This window comes from Struthio camelus, chromosome 13 (genome assembly GCF_040807025.1).
Source record: "Struthio camelus isolate bStrCam1 chromosome 13, bStrCam1.hap1, whole genome shotgun sequence".
Classification (NCBI taxonomy): Eukaryota; Metazoa; Chordata; class Aves; order Struthioniformes; family Struthionidae; genus Struthio; species Struthio camelus.
Genome location: NC_090954.1, coordinates 12,061,127 through 12,075,367, shown reverse-complemented (window position 1 = coordinate 12,075,367; position 14,241 = coordinate 12,061,127). Strand labels below are relative to the sequence as shown.

Below are 14,241 nucleotides of genomic sequence, written 5' to 3'. Positions count from 1 at the left end.
CATGAAATACACTGCGCTCCCCAAATCATCTTTGTAGTTCTCCTCTGCACTTACTCCATTTCATCATCCTTGAGTGTGGATAACCACAATTATACACACTGCTCCGGAGGAAGGTTCATCAGCGCTCTCTGTAATGGGGTAGAGCTTCTCTGATGCATCCTAGACTCACCCTTGTCTTTTTCATGTTTTCTGACCATGCGATGGACTCATCCTATGACCCATCTCCCACCAGCTAACTTTGCTAGCCAGCTACTTTAATTCCTCCACATTTGCCCTCCTGAACCGAGGGCCATCGTTTCAAACTTCCTCTCGCCAACCTTCCACTGAAGTTGAAACAATCCGCAGTCATCCGATCCAACGTTATTTTTTGTGACTCCGCAGGTGAAGAGAAGGTTGGACAAAACCAAACCTGAGAGATCACGCCCTTTTCTTGGTTCAGGATGAAGCAACTTGTCAGCTATCGCATTCAGAAGTATCCGAGCCTTACCGCAAGCGGCAGCGTTCGCTCTCCGGTCTACAGCTGGGCAGCTGCAACTGCCTAACAACAAAATTCCCAGTTGTGTTTCTAGTAACATTAGAGAGATCATTATTCATTGCCAAATCTGCTGCTGGTAGCCTAGAATAAACTCATAACACAACTGTGGCGCAACCATTGGGGGGAATTATTTCAATCTGAGCCGACCCAAACTGCTGTACCTATTTCTTCGCTGTCTACCACATCGTGACCATTTAATGCTGGCGTACAACCTTTATTCCTGCGACGCCTCCGACGGGAACCGACGGCGTTTGCTTTCACCCCATTTATTAGTCATACAACAAGAGGCCTTACATGCCCCGGTAGTTCACATTCCCCTATTTTCTTGCAGAGGCTCTGGGCGTCTGCCCCCCCCGGCACGGGCAGGGCCGAGCCGCGGCGGGTGCCCTCGGCGCCCCCCCGGGAGCCGCCGCCGGCGGGCAGCAAGCAGGGCCCGGCCGTCTGCGCCGGGCAGCCGGGACGGAGCCCGGGGGGGGGAAGGGGAAGGGGGGCAGGAAGCGGCAGTGCGCGGAGTGGGCCGGGCCGGGCCACCTCCGCGCCACCGCGGCGCGGCCCCTTTAAGCGCCCCCCGCGCCGCCGGGCGTTGCATCAGGCACGTGCGCGCGGCCGGCCGGTCGGGCGGCGGGCGGGGGCGCGCCCCGCCCCTCCCCGCCCCTCCGCTCCCTTCCCTTTCCCTCCGCTCGCCGGTGGCGCGCGCGCGCGTGCGCGCGGGCCGGGGCGGGCCGGGCCGGGGCGGCGCGCGCCCCCGCGGCAGTCGCGTGGTCCCCGCGCGTCTCCATATTGCTGCGGCTGCCTCGGCGGCACGGGGGGGGGGAGGGCGGGCGGCGGCGCGGCTCGGGGGGCGCCGTGAGCGAGGGGAGTTCCCCGGCGGGGCGGGGGCGCGCAGATGGCGACGCAGGTGGAGGCGCTGCTGCCCGGCGCCCCGCTGCTGCCCGCCGAGGAGCGCGCCCTGGTGCTGAAGCCGCCGCAGGACGGCGGCCGGGAGAAGGGCGAGCCGCCCATGGGCCCCGACGGCGGCCCCGCGGCGCCGCGGCCGCCCAGCGCCAAGCAGCAGAAGGAGGAGAGCAACAACCAGGAGAAGGAGAGCCTGCTGCGGGCGGGCGGCGGCGCCGAGGCGGAGGAGGGCGGCGAGCCGGGCGGCGCGGGGCGCCGGGAGTTCATCGAGGCCCCGCCGCCCAAGGTGAACCCGTGGACGAAGAACGCCCCCGCGGCCGTGCTGACGGTGAACGGGCAGTCGCCTCCAGGTGGGTGCCGCGGCCGCCGGGGGGGGGGGGAGAGGAGGAGGAAGGGGGGGGGAGCTGCGCCGCCGACCCCACCCCGCCCCGGCCGCCCGCCCGCGCCATGCGGCACGGCGTGGGGACGGCGCGGCCCGCGGCGCCGGGGCGGGGGGCGCCCCGCGTGTCAGCCCGGTGGCCGGCGTGTGTGCGTGCGGGGTGGGGGGAGCGCCGCTCCCGGGAAGTAGGAAGCGTTGGAGCCTGCCGTAGCCATGAGGCGCGCGGAGCGTGGGCGAGGGGGAGGGGAGCGCGGCGCGGCCCGGGCAGTGGCCATGCGGCTCCGAGGCCGGGGGCAGGGGCGGCGGGGCCGGGGGGGGGCGGGAGGGAGCTGAGGGCTCGGCGGCGCCGCGGCGAACGTTACGGGGCCGCGGCGCCAGCGGCCCGGCCGCGTTCCGAACGTTCCGAGCGCCGGCGCGTGTGCGCGCGCGCGTGAGCGCGTGTGTGTCTGTGTCTGTGCGCGCGCGCGCCGCGGCGGCGGCGGCGGCCTCCCCTTCCCAGCATTCCGCCGCAGCGCAGGCAACGTGGTTGCTTCCCCGGCTCGCTGCGAGCATGTGATTTCCCCCGAGTGCGCGGCGGGGCCTCCCTGCTGCGCTCCCCGCCCCGGGAGGCGGCGGCGGGGCCCGGCCCGGCTCGGCTCGGCCCGGCCCGCGGCGCCCATGTGCTCGGCGCCCTGCCCACGTGTGCGCCCCCCCCCTCCCCCCCGCGGCCGCGCCTAGGCCGCGGCGGCGCCTTTCTCTGCCGATTCATGGCCGCGGGTGGGCCGGGGGTGGCCGCGGCTCTGCCCTTCCGCGCCGGCTGGCGTGAGCGCTGCAGGGCGGCTTAAAAGCTGCTCTGTAGCAGTGCCCGCTGCGGCGCTGTCATGGTATCGGGGCCTTCCTCGCGGCGCTGGGCCGCTTCGGGCAGCGTTCAGCGGGAGCGAGTCAAAGCGGTACGGGACAAACGGTGCGTTTGTAGTCCGCCGCTGTTTTAAGCGGAGGCTGAATTTGCAGAACACCATTTCCTTGTTAGTTGAGTAGATGTCATTTTTACCGAGAGGGATTGCCTAGCACCGACTCACTCCACATGGGTGCGAGAGGAAAACACGGAAGTTTTCGGTGAACATCTTGTTTGGGAAAGACTCTTAATTTTTCCAGTCAGCCTCTGTAAACACGAAATAACACTGCCAGATATGACGTCAGATTTCTCGTTACTGTATGTGCTAGCGTTTTGCAAGAACTGAGACTAACATGATGATTCATTGGAGGTACTGGTTTTTGGAAGATGGACAGCTCTGTGATTTCCACCTGGAAAGCTGTCATCTTACATGGGGAAAATAGAGGATACGTTAATTGTGCCAAGTGAAAGTCTGTTCAGGTAGGTTTTTGGTCTGTCATCGTATGCAATGATGTAAGCATAACTTAACAAAACCTAGAGCAGTTTGCTGTTTACGTTTGCCTCTTGGTGCGTGACATAAAGCCGGTGACGTTACTCCTTTACGCAAAAGTGAGGCTGCATCACGCTGCTTTCTGGAGTAACGTTCCCTAGAAATAAACCAAAAGGTTCAAAAATGCTGTATAATACAGGATGCTGAGGAGTTGAGGGCTGGTGTCTTTCCGGTTCTGTTTATTCCATACGTCATCATGGCGTGTCTCATCTACATCTACAACATCTACTGAGTTACAGTATCTTTTTTGTTTCTCACTGTTAAAATTACATATTTCTATTTAACATTAGGTAAATACAGATGTGCTCTCTGTGTCCCTTTCTACCTTTCTGTCTTGTATGTTCCTATTTGAGGCTTTAACGCTCATGTTTAAAGCTCATAGAGGACAGCATTCTGTTACCAGGCCCCTTGCAAAGCTGGGAGAACGCGGCGATAGAGGCTGAATGAACGGTAGGAGCTCTGTCAAACGCTGAGTTGAAGAGGAGGGGGTCTTTGCGACTTAGGAGGCGATTTTTAAGGGGAGCATGTGTGCCTTACGGTGAGGTAAGGAAATAATCTCGCAACACCTAGAATTCTGTTGGGCTTGACAGAAGTGTCCCAGTATTCCCGAAGGTGTTTAAATAATGGAATTGATTAGTGGTGCGTTTGTGATGCTTGGCAGCAATGTCTGGTTCATACACTGCTGCCCTAGACGCTGCTGCTTGGCTCTCTTGCGCTGGGGGCTTTGTTTCTTTTGCTGCCTGTTTCGTTAGCAGAGAAGAAAACGTGTAAAATAACCATGACTCTCCCACGAGAGGCAGACTCACAGCTGACCTTGCATAGCCGGCCTTCGCCTGAATGTGTTCTTCTAAACTTGGTAGGCCCCTGTCGTGTCTTTACTGCTTTGGGTAGAGGATTTGAAGAACTTTTGTAACTAAACTTTTGTAAAAGTTTACAAAAAAAAACATTTGGAGTGTGAGTTTGAAGAAGACATGTTGGCAAGGTGAATTTTCATGTTGCTGTGACTTCCAGAAGCTCTTCTGAGGAAAAAATGACTACTTTGTATGTGTAAACAAATTGGTGGGTTTTAAACTCTAGAAAGTCACCGTCAAAAACTTTTATTTTTTCAGCGTAGCTTAGAGAACGCATGGTTCATGGTAGAAAAGTGTTCCCAGAGCAGTGTTTCTGTTCAGGAGATGTTAAACGTTCCCAGCCCTGATCCTGCCAGAGGTAACGAGGAGGCCCTTCTTATTGAAAAACTTAGTGAATTTCAGCACAGCTTTGCAAATATACAGGGGTCCCTCTATGACTTCTTTTACAGGCTTTGAAAGCCCCCCCCCCCCCTTTTTTTTTTTCGTAATGATTGTATTAATTGTAGGCCCGTAGAGCAGATTTAGTGGACGAGATACGCTCCTTAGGCGTTCACCCTTTCTGTAACGATCCATGTTGGAATTAGTGCCTTTAAAAGAGAAGGAATTGAGCCCTGGCCCAGAGAAAACAGAGCCATGTCCTCTTTGTGAGTTTCTGCTGTCAGTGTCTGAATATAGATATGGAAGAGCTTAGCAAATCTAGGTCTGCTTTCTGCCTGTTTTGAACTGTTTAGCCTGCTGCAGTTGAATAACGCCTGTGAAAGTCGAATTCACTGGGAGATTGGAATGGGAACTGAAGGGAAGGTGTCCTTTTTGGATGGGTTATGATCTGTCTTCGGAAGTGGGTGTCTAGCATACCTGCTGCAGCAGTTTTGTGGTGTGCTTAAGGCTGGGAATGAAATTTGTAATGGGATGATTGAGTAGTTATCTCTGCTTTTTCGGGAGGGTGGACTGTTGAAACAAAGTTTCTCTTTGCTTCTTAACCGCTTTGCCGAGAAAAGAACAACACTGCGTTAAGTAGAGCAAGCACTAGACTGAGTTAGATGCCAGTGACGCTGCTGATGCTGTAAGTGAAAGCTCAAACTCCGCTGGGGTAGTATACTAGAAAGTCTTTCCCTAACGTTTTTGGCACGATGGGTGTTATGTAACTATCCGTATGCGTTTGTGAGAGTCAAGGGTACAAATGAGAAAAGGGGGATTCATCTCATTCTTGCTCTTTAATGGTCTAGTAGCAAGAGCTGTGCAAGTCCCCACTAGTTACACAAAAGTTGCTATACATTCTCTTATCATTTAAATAAATTCACTCAGCAGCCTAACTTGAGCAGGCATGATGGTAGTGTGTGTGGAGCAGCGAAGGAAATGTTTTCTGACAAAAACAGCTTTGCAGTTTTGGCTATAAACCAAATTTAAAATACTTTCTCCAAATTCTTCTATAGAGGAAAAGTGTGACTTGAAGTTAAGACTCTGCTAAACCTTCTGGAACATTTTGTACTCATCTGTTGTGCCCTGCACTAGTGCTAGTGATGATGCAAGCATTAGTGCAGACAGGTGTTAACAGCACCCAGTTTTGAAAGCCTACTGGATTTATTTCAAGAAATGTTGCATCAAGGCACTTGGCACTTCTTAATTTTTGAAGCTGTTTGTGTCCTGGAAGGAAGAGCATGCAGGTTTTAATGACCTAGCACTGCTTTGTCTGCACTGACTTTTGTCACAGTTTCATTCTGCTTGCAAGCACGCTGTCACTAGTAAACAGCACTCATTATTTTCCTAGTGGAGATGCAGAAGGTGTTTTAGTTTCTTGAATAGAGTTTTTTGCTTGCCATCTGGCAAATACCCTTGAAGGATAAGTAGTGCTTTCCAGAAGAAGGCACACCTTAGTTTCTAGTAGCAAGCATCAGAGCTTAGCTGACTATTGTTCAGAGAGAGTGTATTTTGTTTTATGCCAGAGCACAGGCTGGGTTGGCAACCAGTACTGAGAAAAATGTGGGGAAAGATTCATTAGCTTCTCACCCCTCGCTGACTAGCTTGCCAGAGGACTTTCCTTGAAACCAGTCTCCAGTACTAGAGATAAGATTTATGGTAAGCTTTTTTTCCTTTAGCATCGCTTTCCATTTGGAGTAGATGCACACATGTGCTTGCTTGGGTATCCAGCTTGGTAGAGCAGCACACACCTATTTCCAAAGTGTTGGGTAATTCTTGCTCTGTCGTGGCATGTAGCTGTGGAGCTCTTCTGGCTGGCTGTTGCAACAGAGCTCTGCTATCGCAGTAGGAGTCCTTCTTCCCCCCTTCCCCCCCCGCCCCCAAGATTTCCTCTCTGAAATACTGTTTTGTTCTAATTCCACAAGTCAAGTTTGAGTAAGTCTTCCCGTTCCCTTAAGGGGCAGGGGGCACTAAGATAACTGAAACACGCTGCTCCAAAAAAGTGCAGGTTAGTGTTTTCCCTCCCCCGCGTACCTTTGCCCTTCAGCTTCGTGCTGGACCTTTGCCCTGTTCTGCACTGTTTGTTTCAGGAAGGCTGGGGAATGCACTGTAGCTCCCGGAGAGCTGACTCATTGTCCCCAGTTACTGGGACTTGATGCTTTCTTCTGCTGTGATCTGAAGTTCTAGATTGCCAGGTCTGAAGTATTACTAGATGGTTCTCTTCAATCTTTGCTTTAAATCCCACAATTTTTTTTTTCAAGCTTTTTGTCACCTGTGATACCCTGGGGGTTTGCATTGGGATTGTTGGATTGGATAGAAGAAGGACTTGGATCAAATCTGAAGACAAATCAAGTACAGAAAGCAGGGCTAGGAATCAGGGCATTGGGGCTGCAATGATCTACTCTTGTTTCCACGTTATGACGCCTGAGCCTTTCACTGTTCTCAAATAGTGTGAAATTATCCTCAGGGGAACATCAAATGCCGACTGAGATAGAGTTAGGTTACTCTTTGCATGCTCTAAACTACTTTGTAAAGAATGTCAGACACTATCTCAGTGGAAGCACTTGTCTGGCTAAATAAGGAGCAGGCATCTTAGTAGAAAGCTGTATTGTCTAGACAAGATTGGATTTTTTTTTTTTAATCCTTACAGTTGCTACCACTTTGAACAGTGAGGTTTTAAAAAAAGAAATCGTCATCTTAATGAGAACTTAAATATACTTACATACCCCCAAAGGATTCTGGTGTCCTTTATGATTGCGCATCTCTCAGAGAAGCTCTGCCTCCATTTCAGTGACTAAGGTAAACTGAGGTACAACTGCCTTGCTGAACATCTCACGCAACCTGTAGGAGAACTAGGAAGGCTCTTTGCTCTGCTCTTACTGTAAGCCCACCTGGGAGCGGAGGGCTCTGTTCATGCCTAGCCACGATACACGTTTGCATCATGGCCTTTTAAATATTATTTATTTTCTTGTCATTTTAGCATTGGAACCTGTGCTGACTTGCCATCAAAGGCTCAAGTCTTCACATTTGCTGACGTCTGTTATGACTTTCCTGTCTTCATCAAATCCTTGGTTTGCTGTATATACAGAGAGCTGTGGGATCTCATACGATGGTAATGCCATCAGCCGGAACTTTTGCCTGGGCAAGAAGTAGTCATGCTGTGAGGCAGAATGGAGCTCTGGGTACCTTGTGTGGATATGTGGTCTCCAGCGTGGCCTGGTCTGCATTTGTTGCTTTTTTCACCTGCGTCTTTACTTCGGTTCTGAATTCATTCGGTAGATGCAGGGCATTATTAGTGATCTGTTAGTGGAGCTGGAAAACTTTCCTCCTTGCCTTGAAATAACTGGCTAATCTGAAAATCTAATAGCAAATGATACAGCTTTATGACTTTAGCAGGTAAGAGGGGAGATAAGGAAAAGCCTCTAAGATGCTAATGCAGAGTTACAAGAAATTAAAGCCTCTGTGTATTTAGGCAACGATAACTAGTGATCAGAACAAGTGGGAACTGAATTTGGCCTTGAATAAACCAATGGCTGGAGTTCTTTAGGGGGAGAGTCGCAGGTCAGGGTCAGTCTGGATTGCTCAGCTGAAAGGAGAAGTGGGTACACATACGAGGGTGCTGAGGCAGTGGAGTAAAAACTGGCATGAGACATTTGGAAAAAGAGGTTTGCTGATGGCAATTCTAATACGGCACAAGATGTAAGGTTTTTTTGGGAAGCGTTGTGGAAACTGTGGTCAAGTACAGTGTCAGCATGTTTCTAAACATAGAGTCATCTTCTAGTTGCAGATTCTCAGAAAATGCTCCTAGCCGAGCTTTTCTCCACCAGAGCACATACTTTGTACAGTGGTTGGGGGGTTTGTGTAGGCAGGCTTGGGTATACTGCCTTTCCTGAGCAAATCAATGCATGGCATGTTGTAGCTCTCCTGATGTCAAGATCATCCTGGGCTGCCATTGTTGGTTGAACTGTAGAAGCCAGCTTTAATGAGCCACGAGGCCCACCGTCGGTGTGAAACGTACTGTAGATTTTTATATGGTGAAGAGCTGTTCATGCAGCACTGAAGCTACGTGTGCTTGGGGATGTTATGCTGTGACGTGCAAGGAGAGAGAGAGGAAAAGCTGTGAGTTGACTGATCTAATACCTGCATTATCTGTGCTTTATCTTCAATGTCCTTCTGGAACAAAGCTGACTTGAAAGCAGCAGCTTGCTTCAACGCTTTCCTGTGTCGTAGTGTTGTACAGTAGCACGTGGCCAGCAGCTGGCTTCAGCAGGGCACGGTGCTTCAGGGTGGTTGTGTTTTTCTTTTTCTTTTTTTGGTTTTGAGTCATCCTCTTCCTTTATATGGTCACAAGTCGGAAGGCTTGGTAGAGGTTTCTGCTGCAGAAAGTTCATGGCTGAAGATGTGTGGGAGGTGACCATGCTGTAGTAGGTAGGCCTCAGTAGTTCTGGCTGGGTTGAATGCTCTGGCATGGCTGGTCAGATGGAAGCCTCCATTTATTTTAGAAATGGCAAAGACCGAATTGAGGTGGTTGTTTCTGTGAGTGGGGTTTATTAGTGCAGCTCAGTCTGGTTTCGGTGGTACTAATAGGTGGCACAGACACGCTTGCTCATTTGATCTACAGAATGACAGTCTGGTTCCCTCTCGGGTGTGCTCAAACCTGCACGTGTGTTAGTGAATGCAGCTTGTCCTGATCTGTGTTCCTGGGGAAACATGTTAACTTCCTGCTTGGTTCCCCTTGAAGTGGCTGAAAACAGGTCTGTAACATGCTACTTGGCAGACAGAGCTGACCTGGTACCTGGTTATGTGCCCACAGGTACCTTTCTGCACTCTTAGCTTGTTCCCCACAGTAGCCTTGGCCTCCTAGCCCAGGAAAGGAGGCGTTATGTGTGGATAAACTTGATTTGGCATCTCTGATCCAGCAGGAAGGCTGCAGAGAAGTGTTGCTGGAGCTCCACGGTATTATTTATTGGTCGTCAGCAAGCTGTTCAGAGAGCCCTTGGTAATAGCAATAGCTAGGGAGGTTCTTGGGACGCTTGGAAGAAGTGGGGGTTTGAATGGGACTTGTGAACATCATGTGTCCTTGACACACAAGCCAAAGTTAAGCTGTGATTGGAAGACTGCGTAGGAAGGGTGGAAATAGGCTGGTGTCCTTCCCCCTGTGCGCTGGGCGTTGGCACAGTAAGGGATCTGCCTAAGCGCAGGAAGGCAGCATGCACGTGGTCTGTGCAAGCATGCAAGCTTGATAGGTGCCAGATGATGCTCGTCCGTATTCTCCCGATCTGGTACGGGGGGTGCAGCCCCTGAGGTTAAGGGGGTGGTGGGAGGAAGCAGCGTCTGTCCCAAGTGTACTGCTGAGCGTATTTTTCCAGCTGAGCAGCAGCGTGTGCTGTGCTCCTGCAGTGACTCTGCAGTCTGCAGGGCATGGCTGCGTGCTGGAAGGAATCAGCCGATATGCTGGCAAGCAGGAGGGCTCGGGGAATTGCTTATCTCTTCTCCTCATTTCCCAATAGTCATTTGACTTTTGTGACTTGCCTGTGGGGTGCAACACAGGCCCTGACCAGGGCTAGATACGGTAGGTTTTAAGAAGTTTGAAACAGAAAAGAGGTGAGTTTTTAATGACCAAGTATGTGGGGAAGCAAGTATCAAATTGTAAAAGCCGCAAAAATGAGGAAAGGGTAGAGTTTTGTTGATGGGAAAGTAAGAGAAAGAAGAGTATGGGGAGCCTGGAGAAGTTTGGGTGGTGATGTCATCTGTGCCTGTTTGGTAGCTCAAAGATGCTGTCAGAGGATGGGTAGGTTGTTTAATACTTAGAACTGTCTCTCACCAGGTTATTTGCAACATATTTTCAGCCTTCACACTGAATTCATTCTGCTTTTTTTTTCATTGTAACTGTGTTTTTGAAAGCTTCTGGTCAGTGCTGCAAATGAGTGATTATTAACTTCCCAAACGTTAGTGCAAGACTGTCTGGTTTGCGCATTTGCAGATAAAAAGTTAGTGATAGAATGAGATAGTGAGAACTTGTAATTAATGAATAAGATTCAAACGTTTGGTAAGCCAAACGTTCATTTCAATTCAAAGTACAAGAAACTTTTTTTTTCCAGATCCTTCAAGGTCACGTCTTCCATTTTTGTGTATTAAGTGTTATGAAAGTAACAAAGTTTTTTTCCTGGAAGACACTTAAGAGTCTCATTACAATAATTTCATATCTTCACTGTAGTCCTTCCAGATAGTTATAAAGCCAGCATAGCTTGGAAACAATGTCTGTTCCTGACAAAAACAAACAACCCCTTCCCTGCCCCCCCCCCCCAACCTGAACAAGCCTACTGAAAATAAAGACTTGACTGTAATAAGAGTCCCACATCTCTGTAGATAGCAGTGCTCTTGTCCTCATGTAGCCTAAGAGGAGACGTGTAAAGGAATCTCTGAAACGCTTTGCCCCTACCTGTGGACTTCCAGACAGATTCACATTGGCAAGTTAGCTACAAGGCCATGCAAGGGAGCAAATGATGGAAGAACCAAGCAAAGAATAAGTGTAAAGAATCACACTGGTACGCATTGATGCTGAGAAATTATTTGACTATGACAGCAAGTATTGAGATGTGGAGAAATGCATCTCAGTGATGATGATGGGGGTTTTAATCTGACTGAAAAAGAAGTGATGGAATATTTGTGCATGAGATTCCACCCAAGAAGACAAAGTGTGTCGTGGAAATGTCTTTGTCACGTGCTCAGATGACAAAGCATGAGACTTTCCTGACTGATACCAACATTGACGTCACTTCCCAGCTCAGCTAAACCTTGGGAGCTTGGGGGAATGTCTACTATGATCTAAAGCATCCTTTGACTGCTCAGAAATTCACCCTCCACTGCAGAGGGTCTTGCCCTGAGCTGAGCAAAAGGGGGCTGATGTCTTTTGGCTTCCCAACAGCTTACAGCAGCGTTCTCGGGTGAACTGTTTTGCTCCCCTGTTTTAATCAGAGAATGATAAAAATGTGACATTTTTATTCTATGCAGGGAAGAATTTCATGTGAAAGTGACCTATATTTTTAAAATGTGGAATTAAACCTGTAAGTATGGCTTTGAAGAAGGTTTGGAAGAAATGTGGCAGCTCTCAGGCAGGCAACCGTCTGTCTTCAATTGGAGTTGAAGCCTGAGTTGATCTAATTAACAGTAGAAAGTGGAACCAAGCAAGGAAGAAGTTTGGGGAGAGGTTGGAAAAGCTGTTAGGTTTGATTAAAACCAGCTAGATTGACTGGGCCAGAGGGGAGCAGATTATGAGTTTGGGGATTTCTGATTCAGTTAAGAGATATAATTATGTTCTCTTCACTTTGCTGCCTTGTATATCCTACAGAGCCCCTGCTCTGCCCGCAGCAATAAGGTGGAGGCAGCCTTGTAATTTGCATTTCCTGGGGATGTCACTGGGATTTATGGCATCCTTGTGTGATGAAGGGGCATGCATACGATGCCGGGGGAGTGAGGGGGTGAGGAAATCTCCTCTTTCGTTCAGAGATTGGATTTCTAGCTACAATGATGTGATGTCCCCTGGGGAGGGGAGAGATTTCTCCTCCTCTGTGGGGAGAATGTGTCTGTCTTGCTCGTCATTGGCTGGGCTGTCCTTAGGTGGTTTCGCTCTTGGCTCTTGGGCAGTATTGGACTTTATATTGGGAAGACTCCTTTATATGCATGTCCTTTATATGTATGCAGAAAAGAGTGTTGCAGAATAGTACGTGGCAGTCTTGTCATCGGGAAGCCCCATCCAGTATCGGTTTCCACACAGTGGGATCCTGTTAGCTTCTGTGCTGGCACTAAATGGTTCCTTTATTTTAATGAGAGTCTCTCTGAGACATCTTAATTTTGCTTACCATGCCTGAAATTTTGTTGCCTGTTCAATATCCTGTAGCTTAAAGAACAGCTAGGGGTGGGTGGTTCTGGTACTTTTGGCCTCTTCCCACAGGGGCTGCCTGTGTGGATCAGCTGGAGGCTCCCAGTGATATCAGTTCGAGCTTGTTGGTGGCTAAAGGACATGAGGCAGAGAGCTAGGTCACCAGTTGCTTCACGGGAACAGTAATTGGACTTTCTCTTGCTCCTTCCTTTAATGTTCCATAATTTCTCTGCAGGTTTTCGTCTGATGAGTTAATAGGAGTGTTTTGGCTTGTGATTGGAGCAGCAATGTTTTGTTTCTCTCCGAATTTTGGGATTGGAGGGGGGGGCGGCGAAGGAGTTAATGTGAGAGAATGTCCAGTGTTTGTTCTCTCTAATACAAGCATTGATAAGTGGCTGGGAGAAAAAACAGCCGTGACCTTACAGTTATTTTTTGTGTGTATGCGCACATGTGAGCGTTGGATTTATAGGACTGTTTGTTTGAAGGGCTATCACTTTTTCTGGTCAGTCTGACCAGATGCATTCCCCAGAAGCCCACTGACATCTCTGTTGCTTGGAGAAGGAGAGATCGGAACCTCTCTTCCAAGTAAACTCCTGAAAAGTGCTTTTTGCCAAGCATGGTGCCCATCCTACTGGCGAGCGTGTGTTCGGTTACTTGCCAAAGTCACAGCCATATTAAGTCAGCTCCTATCTCCTTCATCTCACTGTTGTCACCTAATATTGGCAATAAGATAACTAATTTAGTTTAGTGCATGGTGTGACTTCAAAGCTGGAGAGCTATCCCAGACATATAGATGTTCTCATTTTGGAGTAAATGATTTTTCTGGAGGAGTTCCTCTCGCAGCTTTTTGAGGGCAGTCTTCATCTCTTTCCAAGTACATGAAGTAATCTGGGGCACGCTAGGTGAATTTTACCAAAGGCACGGTCATTTCTGCATTGCAAATCCGTTTGAAGCGTTTGATTCAACGTGGTTTGTGGGAAATCGGTGTTGGAGCTCATGCTGTCTGTGTCTCTTCAACCTCCTAGCAAAGGTGACTGAGGTATCTTCAAATAACAGTCGACTGTTTGAGATGGAACCAAGCCTCTCTTCTGGATGGAAAGGTCAGAAAACTAGGGAAAACCTAACAAGGATCCAGCTTTCTGGACACCTTTGCAGAGAAAGGGATTTGTGAGCTGATGAATGCTTCTGTAGTTTTAGCCCTTTCTGGAACTGACCTGTTGGTATCTTAGGGCTAATCAACACGAGTGAGAGAAACTTGTTGTCTGGGTTAGGTCTTTTCTCCCATTTCAAGCGTCAGCTTCCATTTGAGGGGGTGAAGATGCTTATTATAATAGCTGAACGTTTTTAAGAAGCATTTTTGCCCAGACCTGGCAGTTGGAGAGGTTTGGGAAGATCTGGGTGGCCGAGAGCCGGACCCTCCCTGAGCCTGCTCTGCAGGTAAGGAGGGAGGGGAGCAGGAAGCAAGCAGGATCTCGGGAAGGATGTAATTGGCCATGCTAATCTTTGGGGTTTGGGTTTCTTGCTTTGCCACTTTTTGCCTAGCAGGCCTCTCCCCCCTCTCCATTGAGCGTTGCTTTGAAGAGGCTTGAAGCTGTCTCAGGAACTTGTGCAGGCCCTATCTAGGCCTCTGAGGAGAAACCAGGTGGTGTAGATTTGAGCTGAAATGTTGCCTGGGGACAGAAAAGAGATTGTGGCAACACTGGTCTCTTCACAGCAGAGCATAGCATTGGGCTATGCAGCTTGGTAATTTTTCTCTGCCTGTGCTGTTTGTATTGGGAAGATTGCCTTTATAGCTGAAGGAGCAGAACGGAAACTTCCCTGCTGGGTGGAAGGTGATATCACTCCTCTCCTCCTGATCT

At 49.8% G+C, this 14,241-nt stretch overlaps 1 protein-coding gene across 4 annotated transcripts in view; it reads left to right on the top strand.

Moving 5' to 3' along the window:
* Window positions 1–1,406: 1,406 nt before the first annotated feature.
* LARP1 (La ribonucleoprotein 1, translational regulator) overlaps window positions 1,407–14,241 on the top strand; it is a 49,857-nt gene continuing 37,022 nt past the window's right edge. For 3 of the 4 annotated variants that reach the window (XR_011143923.1, XM_068959629.1, XM_068959628.1), the window contains exon 1: window positions 1,407–1,779. Coding sequence is in view for 2 of the 4 variants with exons in the window: in XM_068959629.1 (XP_068815730.1) it covers window positions 1,422–1,779 (358 nt within the window). In the remaining 2 variants the exon portion in view is untranslated. Of the gene's footprint in view, window positions 1,780–3,067; window positions 3,163–14,241 lie in introns of those variants that run through there. The other variant, XM_068959630.1, reaches the window with a different exon arrangement.